This window comes from Alnus glutinosa, chromosome 13 (assembly GCF_958979055.1).
Source record: "Alnus glutinosa chromosome 13, dhAlnGlut1.1, whole genome shotgun sequence".
Classification (NCBI taxonomy): domain Eukaryota; kingdom Viridiplantae; phylum Streptophyta; class Magnoliopsida; order Fagales; family Betulaceae; genus Alnus; species Alnus glutinosa.
In genome coordinates this window covers 20842873-20866582 of record NC_084898.1, presented here as the reverse complement: position 1 = coordinate 20866582, position 23710 = coordinate 20842873, and the positions used below count along the sequence as shown (strand labels likewise).

The window sequence follows — 23710 nt, the reverse complement described above, 5'->3', positions numbered from 1 at the left end:
TATTTCACAATTAAATGTAAAATGCAATAATTAAATCATAATAAAGTATGACAATACTTATTTTAATACGGAAAATAAGTACTTTTAATCTATTATCACACCCCCTAACTAGCCTATTGCTAGTCCCTTGTAATTTAAGCGACTTAAAAAACAAACTAAATTAGACTTAAGAAAAGAATTTTTTTTTTTTAAATGTAGAAAAAAATAACTAAAATAAAAGTTATAACTACACCACTTTAGCTGGCATTCTCGATTGCATTTAGCGAATGCAACAAGCCTTTAAACTCCTAGGTATCCCTAGTGGACGAGTTATAGTCTCGTTAGGGCTCACCAGAAGCGATACCCACAAACACTATGTTATTTCCAACAACCTGCTCAGTCTTGACTTCAAATTAAACAAATGTCAAACTATATTAACAATGAAAATGAAGTATCCAAAATATATATATATTTCTTATTCATTGACAAGCTTAGAATGAAAAACTCTATTTTCATAAGTTTAGGACATCCAAAATAGATCACATCATCTATAATTGGCTACTGAAACGCCACAAGTCCCCTTTGGTGTAAAGTGAATTATCACACAATCATAAGGCTTCAAAGTAGTTCCTATATACATAACCCCAAAATTCATTGGAATCTCCATTAGGTGAAACAACCAAGGCAGAAATTGAGTTCCTTTTTCCTTCTTTTTTTAAAAAAAAATTTTTTTTTTTAATTTTTTTTTTATCATGTGTGGACTATGCAATGCTTAGTTCCCTTAAGCTTTCTAATTGATCCATGTATCGAGCTTTAGACCAATGACTCCTAAGCCAGAGGGATTTAGGGCATTAGGTGTAGAAACACCCCTACGGGCTTACTAACTCGAGTCAAAAAGACTACGAAGCTAAACTAGCTACAACATGACACCAATCACTCTAAACTTCTCACATTTTGATGTAAACACTCCCTGCTTACTGAGGCAAGAAGTCCGGTTACTCAGCAAAAAGCTCAAAATGGTCAAGAACTCACTTTTTTTTTTTTTTTAATATATATAACATTAATTCCATGCCAAGGTCACTCATCCAACAAGTCAACCAAATGAACTTAAGACATAAATATGCACATTTGGTTCCACATTTCATACCTCACAACTATATGCTAGTGTGCTTGTGCTAAGTTCAAAATGAAATGAGTGAAATATTTAGTATCCAAAAATAAGCAGCATAATTCAAATTTCCTATTCACATGATCATGTATTCATGAATTTAAGCTTGCCAATGAACTTCGAATCAAAATTAAGGTTCTACGACATTCTCAAAAATGACTTACTTAGGCATTTGAGTTCAACATAACCATTAAAGAAGTCAAGATATCATTGCACAAAATTTTCCTTTTTTTTTTTTTTCTTTTTAATTTTTTTAAGATAAATAAAATAAAATAAAATAGAGACTAAAAAGAAAACACACAACAACAACAACAAACATCAAACTCCACCCCCAACCTACAACTTACATTGTCCCTAATGTAACAAAATGAAGCAAATAAGTATAGATTAAGAAGAGTACCTTGAGGTGATGAAAACAAAATGACACTTTATTATCTGCTAAAAAAAAAAAAAAAACATAAACTACGACATAAACATTACTATTACAATTGCCAACTAAGTACAGGTGTTTGGCAAATCCTGATAAACTGGATTCGCCAAATCATAAGACTCATCTATAAGCTCAAAATCTTCAAAAAATGGTTTCAAATATTTTTCTTTAAAAAATTACCATTTTTTGGGGTTTTCAATTTTTTGTGCTTTGATACTAGATTGATGAGTTTTAATGGGTATATACAAATCCTCGAAACATGGGTTCCATCCATTAGTGTCCATCACTGGATTAGCATCCAAAACAACATTAGCTATGCCCAATTCTATATTATCACTGTTGGGATTCAGTAAACATGTCTCTATAGGATCAGAAAACATACAATGAGCGAATTTATCTTCCACCAAATTTTGGATCATGTCTACCTCATAAATTTTCTTATCATCATCAATGACAGGTTGCTTACAAATGTTAAAGATGTTCAACTCAACGGTCATATTTCCAAATGTAAGCTTCATGATTCTATTCCTGCAATTAATTAAAGCATTAGAAGTAGATAAGAATGGTCGTCCCAAAATAACAGGAATGTCAGTGCTAGATTGTGCAATAGGCTGTGTGTCCAAAACAATGAAATCCACAGGAAAATAAAATCTATCAACTTGCACTAACACATCTTCTACTATCCCTCTCGGTATAACAACAGATCGGTCAGCCAGTTGAAGAACAACTTTGGTGGGTTTTAATTCACCAAGACCTAACTTTTCATAAACTGAGTAAGGTAATAGATTTACACCAGCCCCTAAATCAATCAATGCTTTGTCAATTTTTGAATCTCCTATGATGCATGGGATAGTAGGGGATCCTGGATCTTTATGCTTCGATGGAATTTTCTGCTGAATTATAGCACTTACGTACTCTGTAAAAAATGCTTTTGTTTTCACATAAAGCTCCCGCTTGACAGTACAAAGATCTTTCAAAAATTTAGTATATGATGGAATTTGTTTGATGGCGTCTAACAAAGGGATATTTATCTTTATCTGTTTAAACACTTCCAAAATATATTGATTTGTTGTCCCCTTTTTAGGTGCAAGCAATATTTAGGGAAATGGGACAATAGGCTTATACACTATTTCCTCAATATCGTCAACTTCACTAGGCTTGTCATGATCATTGGTTTCTAAATTTCCCTTAGGTTGTGAAACATTCGTTGGAATTTCTTTGTTCACAATTTTTTCACTCCTAAGGATGGTGACTGACTTAGCATGTTTTACTTGAATATTTTCGACTTCATGTACCCCACAGTGAGTCCTTGGGTTAGGTTGAGGTTGAGTTGGAAACATTCCCTTCTCCCTCGCATTCAATTGGGACTCAATTCTATCTATTGAGTTTTTCAACTCTTGAATATTTTGCATGATATTTTAGTTGATTTGGTCTTGTCTTTGTACGAAGTTTGCAAAGTATCCTCAAGAGTCCTCTTATGTGGGAGAGCATAAAGAACAGAGTTAGAGAGCCCTTGAGGTGGTGATGGTGCATTATTCTCCTATCTCTAACTAAAATTTGGGTGATTCCTCCACCCCGGATTATATGTCTCAGAATATGGAGCATCAAAAGGCTTTTTGTAAGTGTTCATGGCATTTGCTTGACCATGCAATCCTTCTTTAAAAGCTGGAATAGTTGGACACTCATGTGTTGTGTGTCCAATAATTTCACAAATGCCACATACTTCCTCTTTTTGTACAACTTTGATTTCATTAACTTTCCTTAATTCCATGGCTCCAACTTTTCTAGTCAAACTTGAAATTCTAACATTTAAATCATCTCCTTCCCTAAGCTGATACATACCCCCAGTAGATGTAGTGGTAGAAGGCTTGGTCTTACTAGAATTTTCAAAAGTAGCAGTGGTGTTCCAAGATTAAGCATTTTTAGCTAGTTGGTCAAAGTACTGCCAAGCCTCATTGGGGTTCTTGTTTAAAAATTCACCATTGCACATCATTTCTATCAATTAGCGCATTTGGGGCATCAAACCCTCATAGAAAAAATGAATGGTGCGCCAAATTTCATAGCCGTGATGTGGGCAAGAGTTTTACAAATCTTTAAAGCGTTCCCAACATTGATAAAATGTCTCATTTTCCTTTTGAACAAAATTCATGGTTTGTCGTTTAAGAGCATTGGTCCTATGAATAGGAAAAAACTTTTTGAAAAATTCAGTTTGCATCTCCTGCCATATGCTAATTGACCTAGGTCTCAGAGCATTAAGCCAAGTTTTTGCTTTCTATTTTAGGGAGAAAGGAAACAATTTAAGCCTAAATAAATACTCTTCCTTTTACCTGTTTAAATATTTAATTCTTTATCATTATATCTTTAATCTTTTTTAGGAACTCATCTTGCCACTATAATCAATTTGGTTAATGATGCTTCCCATATGACTTTTGTAGAGGGAAGACATTGTACAATAGTCCATTTTCTGTAATACCGTTGACTCTTTACTGAAAATGGGAATTGTATTTGCCTTTTTTTTTTCTCAATTTAGTCTAGAGAGGAGGCGGCGATTGATAGTTTTTCCACTTTTCTCCTCTTACTCGTTTTGTTTCTACAGTTAGTTTATAGTTTCTTTCATCTTTGGAAAGCTCTTAGCATGTGCAACATTTCTTTATTTCTTTTACCCCATTTTTTCAGCACACTGGGTGACTGTATTTTGAGATCATACTAATGAGATATATATAATGCTTTGATTGTAATTATTGTATCATTATCATATTTATGATATATAATGCTTCATTCCCACTTACTTTTAATTCATCCTTTTTTATTTTATGCACATATACAAACTTATCATCAATAGCCTCATTATTAGTGCCCGAGCCTTGTTCCACCAAAAGGATGCAAAGCTTGTTAACCAAACCTTTAAACTCTGACAGAATAAAACTTGACAACTTAGGTTGGTTTTTTGCTTCGGATGGAATTGATCTTTTAACTATCATTTTTTGTGAATTTGAAGCATCACAAGAAGTGCAACAAGGTTCTATTGACCTTTGTAGCTTCTGGCTCCACTATTGGCCCCATTCATGGCATCCAATTTTCATCAAACTTAGAGCATAGAGAACTGCGGTCACGTTAAGCATAGCCTGGACACTTGTCCTCATTCAAGGATGTGAAATAAATGCCAAGATACACAATTTACCAGAAAATAATACTATGGTAGAGAAGCTTGTGGCAGTTCATGGGAGGAAAAAAAATCATATTTAACACAAGTGTCCCATTTGACACGTCATAAGTATGGTGTCAACATCGAGGGAAAAATCATATTTAACACAAGTATCCCATTTGACTCGTCATAAGTACGGTGTCAGCACCATGTTGACAAATTAGCATGTCATGTGCCCCGTCATTTACCTGGTAAAAAAAGGAAGACCCCCACCTACAATGAGTAAAAAAAGGTATAGCTTAATCTATAGAGGCGACCACCCCTTCCCACAAGATGGGGGCGACTGTGCGGCTGCCCCCTCCCACAGCAAATGTGGGTTGCCGCATCGCCACCTCCTCTCACATAGATTGGGCTCGTCTTTTTTTACTCATTGTGGCTATGTTTTTTCTTTTTTTTTTTACTGTGTGGATGACAAGACATTTGACATGGTAAATTTGTTGACGTAGTGTTGCCAAGGTGCTCATGGCGGGTCAAATGTGGCACAAATAGTAGACGAAAAATCGTTAACTTTAACGGTAAAATGACTGTGAAACATATTTAATGACTGTGAGACATTTAAAACTTAGGCAAAACACAAGAACCTAATTGTCGAAATTGAAAACCCAAAAACTAAATTAAAATTGAAATTAAAACTAAGGGCTAAATATTATTTTTCCCTTCATTTTAATGTAAGCATACTATTTCAGCCATAGATATTTTACTTAGAAAAAGTTCCATGAGATAAGATATTTTTAGTTTTGTATGGGTGTTCGATGAGAAAGAAAGGGAAAGTAGTTAGGAAAATGTCTAACATTACATGGTCAGGTTGTCCATACCTAGGACATCTATAAACCTTACCTTTCTCACTTTTAGGAACTAAGGGGACGTTTGGGTAACTCATGTTTTTTGATTATATCTTATTATTTTTGAAAAACATGTGTTGGGTTGATTTTTGAAATCCAAATTCTACTCAAGTTTTATTCAAATTTTTTCAATTTTGTCTCCGGTTTTCTAAACCATCCAAACATAATTTTAAAAAACAAATTTTATCGGTATTCACAATTTTGAATATAGTAAAGAATAGTAGAATACAATACAAAACTTCGCACACCCAAACGAGCCCTAAAAGTCTCACATCCTAGTAAATTAACTATATCAATGCACACCATGAGATTAAATCTATATATATATATTTCACCAAAAAATGTCACTAGTAGAAGTAATTAATTTTTGAAAAATAATGTATCTGAAAAATCAAATTGTACAAATTATCATTATATTAAAACCAGGGGCGGAGCCAATAATTTTTTGGTAGGGGGTCCAAACCTAAATAAATATATGTGTGTGTATGTGCGCGCGCGCATATAAAATAAAAGCAAACAAGTCTTAGGCTTCGTTTGGTTCGAGGAATATACCCTGAAATGGAATGCTTATTCCTATAGAATAATCATTAATTTATTTGGTAAGAGTTGATTTTTGTAAATAGTTATTTCAATGGGAATAACTATTTCCTTACGAAGATGAATACCTATTCTTATAAAAAAATGAGAAGAATAGCTATTTACAAAGGAATAAAATTTTTCAATAATAAGAAAAAGCATTCATATTATTTTTGTATTTCCTCTCAATTTAAAAAATAAAAAATTTAAGAACTAACCTACGTGTGGTTGGCCGACCACTCATTCGGGTGGTTGGCCAGCCACAGCTTGATGGAGTCGAGGGGTGGTTGCACCACCTCTAGAGCAGCCTGGCCACCTTCGATGGGCTTCAAGGGTGGCCATGATCACCCCCGGAGTCCCTCAAGCCACCCCCAAATGCTTTGCACCACCCCTGACTTCATCTATGGCTGGCCAACCACCCCTTAATTTTTCAATTTTTCAATTTGAGTTTTTTTTTTTTTTTTAAAAAAAAAAATTAGAAAAAAAGAAGAAGAAACAATGTAGGGTTTTTTGTTGTTTTTTTTTTTTAGTAATTTTGATTCGATTCTAATGTAGGAATAACTATTCCATTCAACTCTCTTTCATTCCCAGTAATAGCTATTATATTTTCTAATGGAATACTTAGTCCGCAAGCCGGGGCCTTAAACTTAACTTCATATTAAGTCATAAGTCATAAGTACTGTATGCAAAAGTTTTTTTTTTATAAGTATTGTATACAAAAGTTACATGACTATAAAATCATCTTTAAATATAAATTTTATTCTGAATACAAAAGTGTTCTAGTTTGCTATAGACATGTACAAAAAAAAAAGAAAAAGAAAAAGAAAAATCCAAAAAAGAACTTTGTATCTCCTTCGAATTATGCTTAATGACGGTTTTTTATGGAATAAAATTCATCCATTATCATTTCTGTAGTGAAATTATTGGCAATTTATTTCTCAATATAAACTAGCGAATGATTTGTTAGAAACTCATCTTCTATTCTACTACGTAATCTAGTTTTTACTAGTGGAATAAATTTTTGGGGGGGTTTGAATTTCATTTTTGCTAGGACTATTATATGATTAACCTTTAAAAAATAATTTTTTTTCAAGGGTCTTTAAATTTTTTGGGGAGGCCATGGACCCTCACCCCTAAAGGTGGCTCTGCCCCTAATTAAAATAAAGAAAGTATATATACTCCTGGAAACTATAACTACATTTTCAATGTCTTTCTTATTGAGATATTTTTATCAGATTAGTTTTCGACAGATTTGTTATTTAGTTTTTCTTTTTGTTATACAGTTAGTTTTAACTGATATTAGTTGAACAGTTAGATTAACTTTAGTATAAATATCTTTCTCTCAGTTTTAATTCATTATGTACTTTACTGAGTTTAATAAGAATTCCAGAGCTTCCAACTCTTTCTTCTCTCCAAACTTTTCTCGCACATCTCCCTCTCTGAAAATCAATATGGTATCAGAGCAGCCATCCATGGCGTTTGGCTCATTATCTTTTGCGTTCTCTGATTCTTCCAGTCCTTATTATCTTCATCACGGGGACAGTCCCGGTTCCATCTTGGTTTCTCAAGTTCTTCAAGGCGACAACTATCACACTTGGAGCCATTCCATGATCATGGCTTTAACAGCCAAAAATAAGCTCAATTTTATTGATGGATCGATCAAGAAACCATCTGCTGAGCTTTGAAGATGAATTTCATGCCTGGAATCGCAGCAATAATATGGTTTTGTCCTAGATTTTGAATTCTGTGTCCAAGGATATTGCAGCGAGTGTGATTTACATCAACTCGGCCGATGATATGTGGAACGATTTGAAGGATCGTTTTTCACAGAAGAATGGCCCTCGAATCTTCCAATTGCAGAAGGCGATTTCCTCGCATTCACAACAAAACCTTACTGTTAGTGAGTATTTTACCCGACTCAAGGGGCTTTGGGACGAATTGACCAATTATCGGCCAATTCCACAGTGTTCCTGTGATAATCCTAAAATTCTTGCTGATCATTCGCATCAAGATTACGTTTTTCAGTTCCTCATGGGACTGAATGACAGTTTTGCTTAGATCCGTGGGCAGATCCTCCTCATTGATCCATTACCTTCGATCAATAAGGTATTTTCTTTGGTTATTCAAGAGGAAAGGCAGCGTGAGATTTCTGTTCATCTTGTTCAAGTGGAAACTACTGCACTGATTACTAGAGCTTCATCACAATATCAGAATCAGCAACATCACAATGGCAAATATTCTTTTCGTAAGGACAGGCCTTTGTGTACTCATTGTGGTCTGCTCGGCCACACAATGGAAAAATGTTATAAATTGCATGGGTACCCCCCAGGGTACAAGTTCAACAAGAACAAGCCGAATACCATTTCAGCAAATCAAGTCCAAGAAGTTGATCAATCTTTTCAGATTCCCCAGCTTTCTATTTCTCAAGAGCATATTCAACAACTGCTTTCTCTCCTTAAACCTTCAACTTCAGTTTCTGAGAATTCTCCTTCAGCACTTCAAGTAGGTAGCTCTCAGGATCATTTGTTCTCCAACATGGGAGGTAATGTTTCTAATTCACTTCCTTTTTCTTTTGCTTCCTTCCTTTCGAACATGAAGCAATCCATGGTTCATTCTGCTAATGTTTCTATTTCTTTGGATATGAAACATTCTGTATTTTCATCATCACATACTTCACCTGCTATTTCATCTGATGAATCTTCTTCTTGGATAATTGACACTGGTGCCACTGATCACATGATCAGTTCCGTGTCATTATTCACTTCAATTACTGCTACTATTTCTTCTCGTGTCAAATTACCAAATGGTAATTATGCCATAGTTACACATATTGGTACTGTCAAACTGTCTAAACATCTTACATTACATGATGTTCTCTGTGTTCCTTCCTTCTCTTTCAACTTGATTTCTGTTAGCAAGTTGATTAAATCTCTTAACTGTTGTCTGATTTTTCTTGCCAATTTTTGTTTCATACAGAGTTTGTTGGACTGGATGACGATTAGCGTGGGTAGACAGCAAGGTGGTCTCTTTTACTTGCTGCATAAGCCTCTTTTTCATTCTGCACAAGTATATTCTGTTTCAATAAAGGATGTTTCCACTGACCTATGGCATTATAGGTTAGGTCATCTGTCGAATTCTATGATGAAATTGTTAGTAAATTTCATCCCTCTGTTTCTTGTAATTCTGAATCCATTTGTACATTTTGTCCCTTAGCAAAACAGCATAGGCTTCCTTTTTCTTCTAGTACTTCTGTATCTCAGTCTTTGTTTGGCATGATCCACTGTGATATATGGGGTCCCTTTGCTGTGAAATCCAATAATAATAGTTTTTTTTTTACCATTGTGGATGATTTCAGCCGTTTTACATGGGTGTTTTTAATGCATTCTAAGTCTCAAACTCGTTATTTCATTCAGTATTTTTTTCACTTGGTTGAAACTCAGTTTCATACCAAAATCAAATGTTTGCGTTCGGACAATGGTTTTGAATTTGATATGGTCAATTTTTATATGACTAAAGGTGTTATTCATCACCGAACATGTGTTGAGACTCCTCAACAAAATGCCATTGTTGAACGTAAACATCAACATCTTTTAAATGTCGCTTGTGCCTTACGTTTTCAATCTCATCTTCCATTGCATTTTTGGGGTGACTGTGTTCTCACTGCAGTTCACCTTATTAATCGCATTCCAATTCCCCTATTGTCAAATAAATCTCCTTATGAGATATTATTTTCAAAATCTCCTTCTTATTCACATTTACAGGTTTTTGGATGCTTGTGTTTTGCTTCAACCTTGACTAGAAATCGTCACAAATTTGATCCTAGGGCTACTCCTTGTCTGTTTTTAGGTTATCCAGCTGGTGTCAAAGGTTTCAAGTTGTTGAATTTGAAATCTAAATCAATTTTTGTCTCTCGAAATGTGATCTTTCATGAATCAGTTTTTCCTTATAAATCTGTTCCTAATTCTGATCCTTTATCTTTTAATCCTTCTGTTTTACCAGTTCCTTTTTCTTAATCTACAGAGTCTAGTTCTCCTCACATTGTACCATCTTTTTCTCCTCAGTCTACTGATAATGCTCAGCCTATTGATATTGTTTCTTCAGATATTCATCATCTTCCTCCAGATATTGTTTCTGGTCCTATTGATATTCCTTCTACAGATATTACCTCTGTTACAGATATTATTCCTTCTCGAAAGTCTACTCGTGCTAAATGTAGACCAGGTTTTTTGCAAGACTACCATTGCCAACTTGCTACTCACCCATCCTCTTCATCTTCTTCTAACAAATAAGGTATTCCTTACTCTCTTTCTTCTTGTCTTGCTTATCATAAACTTTCTTCTAAACACAAACACTTTTGTCTTAGTATTTCTTCACATGTTGAACCCAAATTTTTTCATCAAGCAGTGAAATCTCAGCAATGGATAGATGCTATGCATGCTGAGATTTCTGCTCTTGAGCTTAACAATACTTGGACAATCGTTGATTTGCCTTCTCATAAGCAGCCTATTGGTTGTAAATGGGTTTATAAACTCAAATATAAAGCTGATGGTTCTATAGAACGTTACAAAGCTATGCTTGTTGCCAAGGGACCCAATGCGAAGGTCTAGACTATTATGACACTTTTTCACCGGTGGCTAAACTCACCACTGTCCGCATTTTACTGGCTGTTGCTGCATCTAAAAATTGGTTTCTTCACCAATTAGATGTAAACAATGCATTTTTGCATGGTGATTTACATGAAGAGGTCTACATGACTCTTCCTCCCGGTTTTGATTGTAAAGGGAATTTACTATCTGCTGGTTGTTCTTCAAACAGAGAGTCTTCTAAAGTTTGTAAATTGACTAAGTCCTTATACGGCTTAAAGCGGGCTTCTAGACAGTGGTTCTCAAAATTTTCAACCACTTTGCTCAATTCTGGATTTTCTCAATCCCGTTCTGATTATTCTCTGTTTACCCGGGTTCAAGGTTCTTCTTTTGTGGTTTTGTTGGTATATGTTGACGATATTATATTGGCCAGTAATGATTCTCAGGCCATTTCTCAGTTGACTGATTTTTTAAACACTCAGTTTAAATTGAAAGACCTTGGTCCTCTCAAGTTTTTTCTTGGTTTAGAAGTTGCTCGGAATACTCAGGGTATTTATGTTTCCCAGCGTAAATATGCCTTGGAGATCATTGATGAATGTGGGTTACTTGCCTCCAAGCCTGCAAAATTTCCTATGGAATCCAACTTGAAGTTGTCTCAATCTGATGGTGTTTTACTTGAGGATCCCTCGGTCTATCGTCGGTTAGTTGGTCGTCTTCTATATTTGACCATAACCCGGCCTGACATTTCTTATGCAGTCCAGAAACTCAGCCAGTTCATGGCTCATCCTCGTCAAACTCATCTTGATGCAGCCTATAGAGTTTTACGATATCTTAAAAGTTCTCCTGGTCAAGGCCTTCTCTTTTCTGCTGCATCTGAACTTCATTTAAAGGCCTTTTGTGATTCGAATTGGGCAGGTTGCCCAGATACACGTCGTTCTGTCACAGGATTTTGTGTTTTCTTAGGTGATTCTCTCATTTCTTGAAAATCTAAGAAACAACACACCGTTTCTCGGTCTTCAGCCGAGGCAGAGTACCGGTCCATGGCCTCCACTGCATGTGAAATCATTTGGCTTCTTGCTTTGCTTAAGGATTTTAAGATTGAGCATCCACAGGCTGCATTGCTTTTTTGTGACAGCAAGGCTGCCCTCCATATTGCAGCAAACCCAGTTTTTCATGAAAGGACCAAGCACATCGAGCTTGACTGTCATTTTGTACGAGATAAGATTCAAGATGGCATTATACGTACTCTCCACATCAACACTCAGCATCAGATTGCTGATATCTTCACAAAAGCTTTAGCTTGGGGTCCTTTCAGCTGCTTAAGTCCAAGATGAATGTCCTTGATCTATTCCCTTCATCTTGAGGGGGGGTATTGAGATATTTTTATCAGATTAGTTTTCGACAGATTTGTTATTTAGTTTTTCTTTTTGTTATATAGTTAGTTTTAACTGATATTAGTTGAACAGTTAGATTAACTTTAGTATAAATATCTTTCTCTCAGTTGTAATTCATTATGTACTTTATTGAGTTTAATAAGAATTCCAGAGCTTTCAACTCTTTCTTCTCTCCAAACTTTTCTCGCACATCTCCCTCTCTGAAAATCAATATTTCTCAAGCTACTAATTGGTTCAATGTTTTTCTTAAATGGCTAAAAAAATGTCAATAACTATCCAAACAAAAATACTTTTCATAAAATTATAAAAATTAAAAAATTAAAAAAAGACCAAAGAAATGGCTCGGCCAAATAGACTTATTAAAAAAACACCACAAAAATAACCATCACCTTAATAATTCGCATAAATGGACGGCCTTTAGAAAACTTTTTACCCAGGAAATCCGAACTCCCGCTTACCGCCACGTGGCCCATGACCAAAGAGAATGCAGGATCCCACGCAATCCAAAGCCCAAAGGGCTATCTATTAAAAAAAAAATAAAAAAATTGCCCAAAGGGCCAAAACGGCGACGTCTCAAAAATTCCATTTGCCCATTAGGACCTCGTACTAACAATTCTGCTTTTTCTGCTTTTTGAGATATATTTTAGAACCCCCCCGCGCGCACCTCTTTTCATTTCCGCCTCATAAAAATCCCCCGTTGACCCTTACCGCCACCGCAGCCTTGCTCCGATCGCTACGGCGCCGTGACGTCGCCTCCTCCTCTCTCTCCGCCTTCCAATCTGTACGTCGTCTTCCTCATCATCACCTTGACACTTTTCGTTTGTATCCGGCTGTGCTTTGTTTGGATTTTGATTGTCTATTTTGGTTGGTTGTGATCCGAGAAATCAGTGATAACTGGTCTTGATAAAAAAAAAAAAAGTTAGCTTTGTCTAAGAGGTTGGGGTTTTGCGTCTCTGATCGATTGAAACGAAAATAAAAATAGCTGATGCATTTTTCTCGGTTTTCTTCGTTTTATCTGAGATGGGGTTTTACAAAATGATATAGAGAAGCAATTGTGTTCTGTAATACGAGGTTCTTTTCTCGGTTTAAGTTGCTGCATATGTTTACTGTTGAATATTAGAATTGGAAACATCTAAAAAAGCCAAGTTGGTGATGGATGGGAAGCTTCGCAGGAAAGTGAGAATCCATGCAACACGCTTCCTTTCTTCTTTGTTTATACTCCTAGATCCCTACAAGTCCCATTTTCAAAATATTCCACTTGTGGAAAATTAATATTTGTTTGAAATTTTCGAACACCGTGGTGGTCGCTCAACGACCTGTAATAAGGCTGAGGAGGCATTTTTGGAGTTTCGTATATGCATCTTTCTATTGCTCTGTGATTGGGTAATTTGGGTTTGTTGATTCTGATGCGGGTTTTTCTTGTTTAGGCCATGGCATGCTGACATGTAGCCTTTTAATGAGGTACGCCATCTACATATGAGTATTTATATACGAATTTCTGTTGCTGTTTTCATTCTTTCTGGTTGTTGATGTATTATTGAGGATTAATTCTTGTAATGGGATGTCTTGGGGTTGAGTGGGATTTGAAAGATTGAAAATTTGATGGGTTTTGCAGGGACTGGTGGATGTTGAATTTGGAATAGTGGTGGATTCAAGGTGTGGGGTCTAGTGGGTTTGCAGCAAATTTGGTGATTGGTTTTGATTTGGTTCAATTTGGATCCAGTTTTGTGTTTACCTTGTTTTGAGACAGTTAGGTTCAATTTGATATCATCTTGGTGTATATTACTGAATTTGGTCGCAAAAGGAGATAATAAAATGGTGCTTTGAGGTTGAAATCTTGCAATTTACTGTGATTTGAATCTATAATTGATTTTATAGCAAAGTGGAATCAGGATTTTCTGGATTGGATTGATTTGATAGACTTTATTGCTGTTATTGGATTGACTATTTAAAGATAAGCTGCATTAAATTATGGACCTAGCTCATGAAGAACCAATGGGAGATAGAGAAGCAGAGGAGATGGAGACACAACCTTTGGAAGGCACTCCTCTCAGGGAGCCCCCTGTCTACTGGTCTCGTTTCCAAGGTGAGGTGAGACAGAAAGCCTATATTTTTGATGGCTATGGGAACGTTTACAATAAGGAATGGGATCTAGTAGAAGGTAGAGGCAATGAGTTTTGTTGGTATCATGTGGAACTGCCAAAAGTAAACCAGAAACTGTCACAATCTGCACAATACCTCATTAGTGTTCTTTGTCCACCTTTGAAACTCCAAGACATTCTTTCACTTGTCAGCAATGGACCCTATTGTGGGCATGTTGATGGGGCTCTTGTCTTCAGAGCTAATTCGCCTGGTCCTCCCTCTAGCGATTTTACATTTAGAATCGCTGCTAGAGTTACTGAGAATTCAGTGATTACAGTATCATTGGGCCGTGTTCCTAGATTGGGCTTCTCGAGGATGGGTCAGTCTCTTCTCTCAGAGATTCCAAGAGTGGAGAGTCCGCCTTATCTTAGGGGTGAAGAGAAGGAAGGGGGTGGAATTGTTATTAGGGAGCATGTTCTTGAGTTCTTGTTGACAATGAATCACTCTGAGGAGGCTGACAATCCTGTGCCAAAATCTGTTTCTAATCTTGTTGTCCATATTCTTGACACGCATGTGGATCACCTTCAAGATGTTGTGACTAAACTCGAGATGGAGTTGGATTCTGTGGAGATTCAAATGGATAAAGGTAAAATCCCATTGTTGCCAATTTAAGTTGTGCCAGCTATAATTGAATCCTCCTTATATATTGTTGCCCAATTATTGTAAGTGTAATCATCAGTCCACTTGTGGAAGAAACTTCTTATCGGCTTTTATATCCTTTATTTGTTATAATATAATAGTAACACCAAACTTTAGGGTCATCAAGGTTCGTGCATCATTTTTCATGATAGGTCTTGTTCCTAGTCAGAAATATAGCGAAGTGACATTTCCTGTTCTTTCCTCGGACCCCGCTACTAAGAAAAAATTTCACTTCTTAAAATATCCCATATATGTTAGTGGGAACAAGGGTTTTCTTACTCTTTTTTGCCCCCTATCTAGTCTAGTACGGCTTTGATTCACGAGGTTTTGAATACAACATTTGTGACTTAAAGGATGAGGGGTCGCGTGGAAAATTCTAGAGAAAGAGAGAGAAAGAAGGTGAGAAAGAGAGAGACATTTGCAATCGTTACATTCTCAGAATCCACATGGTCTCCGTCAACGAACTTTGAGGAATGGCAGACCTGGGTAGCTGAGCTGCACAGAAGGATCAGTCGATGCGTAGCTTTAGAGTGGGTGTAGAGAATCACCTAAAGAATCTACCAAGAGCACATTAATATACATGTTTGGACACCACCCAACCCAAAAGCTTAAGCTATTGGGTTTGGGTCCACTTATGTATATTAACTACTCACTTTGTTTATTTTTCCTCAATGTGAGACTCAAGACTTCATGCACTCACAACAAATCTCTCCCTCACATGTAAGTCTCTTTCACATTGACCTAACTTCTCCTTGCATGTGAATCCTTTACAAATCCAAGAGTGTCACGCGTACAAGAGTTGTAACAATTGCAGGCCCCCAAACACAACTTTGCTCCAAGAGCCATCCACATTCGTTACCGAATCCAAATCAAATGCGTCATAGATCAAGACACTCATTTAAATGGAAGCTAAACTATAGCTCTGATACCAATTTGTTACGGAGAAAATTGCCAAGGGAGTCCACCAAGAGCACGTTAATATATATGTTCTGACACCACCCCAACCCAAAGGCTTGAGCTAATAGGTTTGGGTCCACTTATGTATATTAACGACTTACTTTGTTTATTTTTCCTTACTATTTGACTCAACACTCACATGTGCATTCACAATACAACAAAATTCTACTTGAAGGAATTAAATGGTCTTATATGTGGCTGATGACTATTCAATAGGTTTCTTGAAGAAAATGTTTAATTTTCCTGTTTATTTAGGTAATAAAGAATTGCTATTATATTCAAAATGGCATATAATGTTTTCAACTGTTGACCTATACGTGCATTGTGATACCATTGAGAAAGCTTGGTGAGGGCCAGTTGCAGGATTTTCACCTGAAAAAATCTTTTCTCCATTGAGGATAAATGCTCTACTTAACTGAAAAAGGATGGGGATATCAATTCCATTGAAATTCCACCATGTCTTTCTAACTTTCTTTTGTGCTTAAGCCACTCCCAATCTATTTCATATCATTTTCTGGTTGGATTTGCATGGCTTAATATTGGGTTGAAATTAAGGCATAATTCTCCTGTTTCATTTCAGGTGGTTTTGCTTTGAAGAAGCAAATGCTTGATGATAGAAGATTCCCCAAAATGCATCTTAATTTGCAGCGACTTTTGCAGGTAGTTTATCAGACCCATTTGGTTTCTTTAATGGCCAAAATCAGAAGGAAATGGATAAGAATTAGTATTATCTCTACGTTCCTTGTTAGTCAAGCTATTAAGTTGTATTTGAGTAATGATTTCAGAAATTGAAGTCTTTGATAAGAAGAGTGCCCTTAAAAGAAAAAGCTAGGAATCAGGCAGCTATGGAAGTTACTTGGATAAATGGAGTTCAACCCTCTTTGGGGCCTTCAGCTTCTTCCCATAGAGTCAAGTTCATGAAATTAGCATCTATCAGCTGTGTTGTTAATCATAAAGGTTGTGAGGCCAAGTAAAAAGTTCTCCAATAAACATATGGACAATATTTACTATGGTAGTATTTCATGCTTTCTTTATCTTCCACAGGAATGTCATTGGCTAGAATAATTACTATCATTTGATTGGAGTTTTGATCTAATGAGTATAAGCCAAAACTGTTGACTAAACCTTCGATTGGTTTACTCAGGTGATAGCACATGGGGAGCAAGTATTTCCACGAGTGAAGGAAAAATGTTCTTCAAAAAGTTGGTTTGCTAGCGAAGACATTAACTTCCTTGAAGAGTTGATCGGACAGTTAAGGAGGCTAAAAGACAATGTGGGGTTTATAGCAAATCGTGTCACAGCAATCCAAGCTGGCCTTGATAGCTGGCAGGCTGAGCAAATAAACAGGAAATTGTATTATCTTTCATTCCTTTCAATAATATTCCTTCCTTTGTCCATCATCACCGGAGGTAAACATTTCTCTTCGTTATAACCTTACATTTAGTAGAATTTTTCAGGGCACTCTTTTATGATTTTGGTGAAAGTGATAGGCATTTTTACTTATCAAAAAAAGAAAGTGATAGGCATTTTGACATTGGCTACTTGTATCAGTGTTTGGCATGAATGTGGGAGGAGTTCCATGGACAGGGCAAATAGACCCAAATATAAAAGACGGTTTCCGTAATGTCATTATACTCTGTGCGGCAATGCTACTTCTGGTGCTACTGTGCTTCTGTTTCCCTGCTCTTTATACCCATGTAGTTGCTTGGCACCGAAGGAGGGGTATGAGGAGAAGCTGGTCTCTTAACAGGAAGTCATTCCTGAAGAGAACCAAAGAAAATGGAGGAGTTCAAGAAAGAGGAGGTTATCTTCGGATTTGAAGGGAAGAGAAAATATGTCCATTATCTTTGTGTAAGTATGTTTTGAGCACTCCTCATTTGGTTTTTCAATTACAGATTCTTCCTTTTAGCTGTTTAAATATTTAATTCTTTATCATTATATCTTTGTTGTTTTTTAGGAACTCATCTTGCTACCGTAATCAATTTGGTTAATGTTGGTTCCCATATGACCTTTGTAGAGGGAAGACATTGTACGATAGTCCATTTTTCGTAATACCGTTTTGACTCTTTATTGGAAATAGGAATTGTATTTGCCTCTTTTTCTCAATTTAGTCTAGAGAGGAGGCGGCGATTGCTAGTTTTTTTTCACTTTTTTTCTTCTGACTGGTTTTGTTTTTATAGTTTCTTTCATTTTTGGAAAGCTATTAGCATGTGTAGCATTTTTTTTTCTTTTACCCCATTTTTTCAGCACACTCTGTGACTGTACTCTGAGATCACACTAATGAGATATATATATACTGCTTTGATTGTAATTTTTGTATCACTACCATATTTATGATATGTAATGCTTTATTCTCGCTTACTTTTAATTCATCCTTTTTGATTTTATGCATATATATAAACTCTATCATCAACAGCCTCAATATTAGTGCCCAAGCCTTGTTCCACCAAAAGGATGCAAAGCCTGTTAACCAAACCTTTAAACTTTGACTAGGATGAAACTTGACAACTTAGGCTGATTTTTTGCTTCGGATGGAATTGATCTTTTAACTTCCATTTTTTGTGAATTTGAAGTAGGACAAGAACTGCAGCAAGGTTCTATTGACCTTTGTAGCTTCTGGTACCACTGTTGGCCCCATTCAAGGCATGTCATGGCATCCAGTTTTCATCAAATTTGGAGCATAAATAACTGAGGTCCCGTTAAGCATAGCCTGAACACTTGTCCTCCTTCCAGGATGTGAAATAAATGCCAAGATACAAAATTTACCATAAAATAATACTATGATAGAGAAGCTTGTGGCAGTTCATGAGAGGAAAAAAAATCATGTTAAACACAAGTGTCCCATTTGACACGTCATAAGTACGGTGTCAGCACCGAGGAAAAAAATAATATTTAACACAAGTATTCCATTTGACACGTCATAAGTATGGTGTCAGCACTAGGTTGACAAATTTACACCGTCATGTGCCCCATCATTTACAAGGTAAAAAAAAATGTGCCCCATCATTTACAAGGTAAAAAAAAAAGGAAGACCCCCACCTACAATGAGTGAAAAAAAAGGTTAAACTCAATCTATAAAACCGACCACCTCCTTCCATAAGATTGGGGTGACTATGCGGCCATCCCCTCCCACTGCAAATGTGGGTGACTGCATCGCCACCTCCTCTCACATGGATTGGGCATCTTTTTTTTTTTTCTTTTTTATTTTTTTTTTATTTTTTTTATTGTGTGGATAACAAGACATTTGACGTGGCAAATTTCTCGACGTAGTGTTGACACGGTGCGCACGACAGTCAAATGTGGCATATGAAGTAGAAGAAAAATCGTTAACTTTGACGGTAAAATGACTGTGAGACATATTTAATGATTGTGAGACATTTAAAACTTGGGCAAAATACAAGAACCTGATTATCGAAATTGAAAACCCAAAAACTAAATTTAAATTAAAAAAGAAAAGAAAACTAAGGGTGTTAGTATAGTTTTCGGTATGGCGTGAACACGGCTCGTGCTTTTAAGTTATTCGGGCTTTTCCAAGAATCCTGCAAAATCAACAAATCTAAGAGACTCTTCCGGGGGTCTGACTCCGATGCTTGAGTTAGCTTCTGATAGAGAAAGTCTGTTTAATTCTCAGAAGTTTAGTCTCTGTTTATCTTGAGGTTGTGGCCTATTTATAGGTTGAATGATCTGCACCATTAGTGCTAGGGTTTCCTTATCAATCTCCGAGCAAGATCCTTGGCAACGAATCCGAGATTAGCCTCAATCCGGATTTTTAGGGATTGGGCACGATCTCAAGAGATTTGAATCATAACATCTATCTTAGTTCGCGGGATGCTAATCCAGATTTCTTGGGATTAATTCGGTTTCCTAGGATGCGGTTAATACTTAAGTTCCCGGGAAATGCTTGTCTCGGGCCCTAACTAACTTGATAACTGAGTTCTCGGGACAGTCTTTTTCCGGGCCTTGGCCGGCTAAGTTGAATCTCGGTCCTGGGATGTCTGCATTCCCAGGACCCAATATGATTATACCTCCTGTCCCGGATTCTTGGGACTAGCTACCTGGTGTCTATCTCTCGGGATAGGACTATCCCGGGAATCCTTCCATCTTGGCTACTTGGTATTTATCTCCCAGGATAGTACGTTCCCGGGAGTTCTGCTGTTTCTTCTTCTTTGGCCAATATTGACCCGAAGGCCGATCTCAATAGAATTATTCTCAACAAAGGGCTATTTATTATTTTTTCCTTCAATTTTAATGTAAGTCTACTATTTTAGCCATAGATATTTATTTTGCTTAGAAGAAGTTCCATGAGATAAAATCTTTTTAGTTTTATGCGGGTGTTCAATGAGAAAGAAAAGGGAAAGTAGTTGGGAAAATGCCTAACATTACATGGCCAGGTTGTCCACACCTAGGACATTTATAAATCATACCCCTCTCACTTTTAGGAACTAAGAAGTTGAAACCACATTCAAAATTGTTGATGTTAATTTTGCTTCCAAAAACCTGATATTCTCTCTGTTCTCTTTTCTCTGAAGAAAACATCTCTGTAACCCATGGCTGTTGAGGGTGTCCACTACCTCCTCCCCCTTCCCCTTTACTCCCTTCCTCCTCCTTCCCCCTCCTATTCTCGCCTCCTTGGAGGCTTCAAAAACCTCTTATGAAGTTCCTATCCTGCTAGAGTTTACTTTAGCCTTATCCATTTCTCCTTTGGAGGAATTTTATCAGCAGTTCTACTTTCCAATGCAGCTCTTATGGGTCTCCTCCATCTATCGTCTTCTCCATCGTGTCTTTTTGCTGAGTTTGGTTAGGATCAAAGGTCGGAGTTTTCAAACTTAGATCTACGCTCCTCCTCTAGATTAAGCTCTACACACTCCTCTCCACCGTGACCGTCGTTGTCTTTCGCCTCCATCAACACTAGTCGCGTTCCCACCGGACACCCACTAACCAAAAGCGTGACTTGCACGTGCCAGCGAGTGATTCTCACCCGCCGGCGTGTGAAGGCCTCGATTCTCCTCCCCGCCTTTCCCCACCTCTGCTGTTGGTGGTTTACGGTTGTCTGCGGCATCCAAGACTAGGGAGAGGTCTTCCAGTGCTGGCGCGTGGACTACATGTGCCGGCACCGCCGACTCCAAGCCCCTTCCCCGGCAACTTCATACAGATGCTGTGTAATTTTTATTTTCCCACTTTTGTATTTCTGGGCGTTTTATTTTCTGTATTTCTCCTGTTTCCCCTGTAATTATTACGCTACCTGTATTTGGATACTTGAGATTCAATATACACCACCTTTACTAGTGGCTTGGGTTCTTGGTATTCGTGCCAAGACTCATTAGGCCCGCATATTTGAAAAAAAAAAAAAAAAAAACTTAAAACCCTCAAATTTCTTTTCCAAATTTCAAAATTGGTGCTGATGAGTGCCAAATATTGTGTATTTGGACCCCTTGATTTGCACTAGTTAGACCTTTAAGCTTGTTATTTTCTAATGTTTTGGTTAGTTTTTGTGTTTTCTGTTTCTGTAGGACAATAAGAGAGGAATGACAAATTTCATAAGGAAATAGCTGGAAATTCGGAGATCCTGAAAAGTCGATCGATCGAACTTAAAATTCGATCGATCGAAACTTTGCCCGAAGTCGATCGATCGAAATAAAAGTCGATCGATCGAAATTTCCCAGAAACTGCTTTTGCAGAGCGCGCCAGAACGCCCAATCAGATGCCAAAAAGCAATCCTCCCTCTGATTTCCGCTGCAGAACACGCTGGTTTCGTGTTTGTGGTTGTCTCTAGCTGCAGAGGAACCCTAGAGGAGGGTAGAGGAATCATTTCTTGCCCTAGCTTTCTTCTATAAAAGCCATAGCCATCCCCTTGTTGAAGGAGTAGTAGAGAGAGTAGGAGAGGAAAGAATAGAGCAGAAACTCTGTAGATAGGTTTAATTTCGTGCTTCTTGTAGTGTAATTCAATAGTTTATTTTCAGATACTTTTTCTTTGTAGAGCTTTTCTTTCATTTCCATGGTTGTTCATCATTTTCTTGTGGTGTTCTTAGTCATGGAAGACTAGTAACCTCAACTAGGGTTGAGGATGAAACCTTTCCATTGATAACACTCACAATCTTGCTGTACCACTTGCACATTTAAAGATATATCATGTTAGTTGTTCAAGTTCCATTCATTTAAAGCTTTATCTTTTGCAATGAATGTGGTTAGTGGTAGATAGAGGACATTTTATGTGTTTCAACAGACTAATACATTGTTTTATCGGTTTGAATGATGATATCCATTGTGATTGAATGATACATTGGATGTTTTGATTTCAATTCGGTACTCTTTGTGATTTGTCAATGTGTTGGATTCATTTAATGGTTCTTGGGTTTATGGTTAAGAAACTTGAATAACACCCTAAGCTTAATGTTCTTTGGGTGTTCAAGTGGAAACCAAGAGTGTGAATTGTAGGATTTGGTTTGGTGGATTCCTTGACCTTAGTTCCTTTTAATTTACATATTTCATTCTATCCCTTTCCTTTAGTCTTTTGTTCTTCAATCATTTTTCAACCCTTTGGAACTAGGTTAAAATGAGGTTGATTAAGCAAGACACCAATATTTGACCATTTCCCTGTGGATTCGACCTCGCACTTGCACACACTATATTGCAAACGATTCGTGCGCTTGCGAGTACTATTTAAAACACACATCAGGTGCATTGGTGAAGGGTGAAAGGTGGAAAAGTTAATTTGCAATTGATTTTATGAATCTAAGGTGGCAGATAGTCCTAGAAAAAAAGTTAATTTTGACAAATCATAATGAAAATTCAACTAATAAAGAATTTATTTTTGACAGTTAGTTTGGGAACCATTTTTACCTTTCTAAAATATTCATTGGATCAAATTAATTTTCATCCCATCTCACCGTAGTGATGAGATCCAGATCAAGAGGTAAAAAGTAAACAACGTTTCGGGCGCCACCTCTTTCCAAAACACTTCGGAAAGCCTCATGGCGCCAAGATTATACCGGACCCTAGTAACCCATCGAAACTCTCCATGTAGCACACGGTTTTTGGGACAGCCCTTGCCTTACTTACGTGGGATCTTGTAACAGGTTTTTGGGTTTTTAGGTTTTTTAGGGAGAAATTAGAGAATTGTAAGGGAAAAGAGAAGATGAAATGGATTTGTGAAATGGAATTATACTGATTATAACTGATAAATTGGCAACTTCGAGGATGCTAGAACCTCCAAGGAAACATCAATTCACTATCCAAAAGCTACCTTTAGTCTATTACCCACACTGTCCATTAGGTATTACAAAACGCATAAGATAAGGAATAAAACGACTAAGCCCTACTGACATATACAACGACATCAGTAAACACATAAAACGCATAAAAGCTAGACTCCTTCAAAACGTAGCCGTTTAGACTCTGGAGAGAGGTTGAATCCAGCTGGCACGCACCCACTCTTGGCTCCACCACTTTGCTGCCACGTACCCCCTTACCTATTGAACTCATCCCTCACTTCTTTAGCTTCCACACCTTCTCTCTTTAGTTTGAATCAAGCTTCCACCTTCAGACTCCATCCCCAAAGCTCCAGCAGCCAGCTTCAAGGAACATCAGTGACAATACCCCCTCAATTAAAACACCTTGCCCACAAGGTGGGGGTAGGCGTTCTTCAGACCATAAAACTCCTTCCAAGTCGCATCATTAGCGGTTTGGCCCTCCCAACGGATGAGGAGTTCGATGAGCGGGCGGTAGTCATGTGGCCGGGAACGACGGTTGAGCACTTCCACGAGTTCCGGTCGAAAAACTCCATGTGAATTGACAG

At 37.1% G+C, this 23710-nt stretch overlaps 1 protein-coding gene and 1 non-coding gene across 7 annotated transcripts; both read left to right on the top strand.

The window, feature by feature from the left end:
* The first annotated feature begins 3637 nt into the window (after positions 1–3637).
* LOC133856433 (small nucleolar RNA R71) lies at positions 3638–3746 on the top strand. The gene has a single exon (XR_009898204.1). It is a non-coding gene; the product is annotated as a small nucleolar RNA R71 (small nucleolar RNA).
* A 9055-nt stretch (positions 3747–12801) lies between these two features.
* On the top strand, positions 12802–22063 carry LOC133854303 (uncharacterized). Of its 6 annotated transcripts, none has more exons than XM_062290436.1 (7): positions 12803–12958; positions 13605–13638; positions 13793–14905; positions 16496–16575; positions 17060–17324; positions 17467–17766; positions 21426–22063. In XM_062290436.1, exons 3-6 carry the CDS (start codon positions 14149–14151, stop codon positions 17733–17735), a joined length of 1371 nt encoding a protein of 456 aa, XP_062146420.1. In that variant the 5' UTR covers positions 12803–12958; positions 13605–13638; positions 13793–14148; the 3' UTR covers positions 17736–17766; positions 21426–22063. The 6 variants fall into 6 exon arrangements, 5 of the variants coding, with proteins under 5 accessions (XP_062146420.1, XP_062146421.1, XP_062146419.1 ...); XM_062290437.1 differs by having other exon boundaries at positions 17467–17770; XM_062290435.1 differs by lacking the exon at positions 21426–22063 and adding an exon at positions 18489–18673.
* Positions 22064–23710: the final 1647 nt, after the last annotated feature.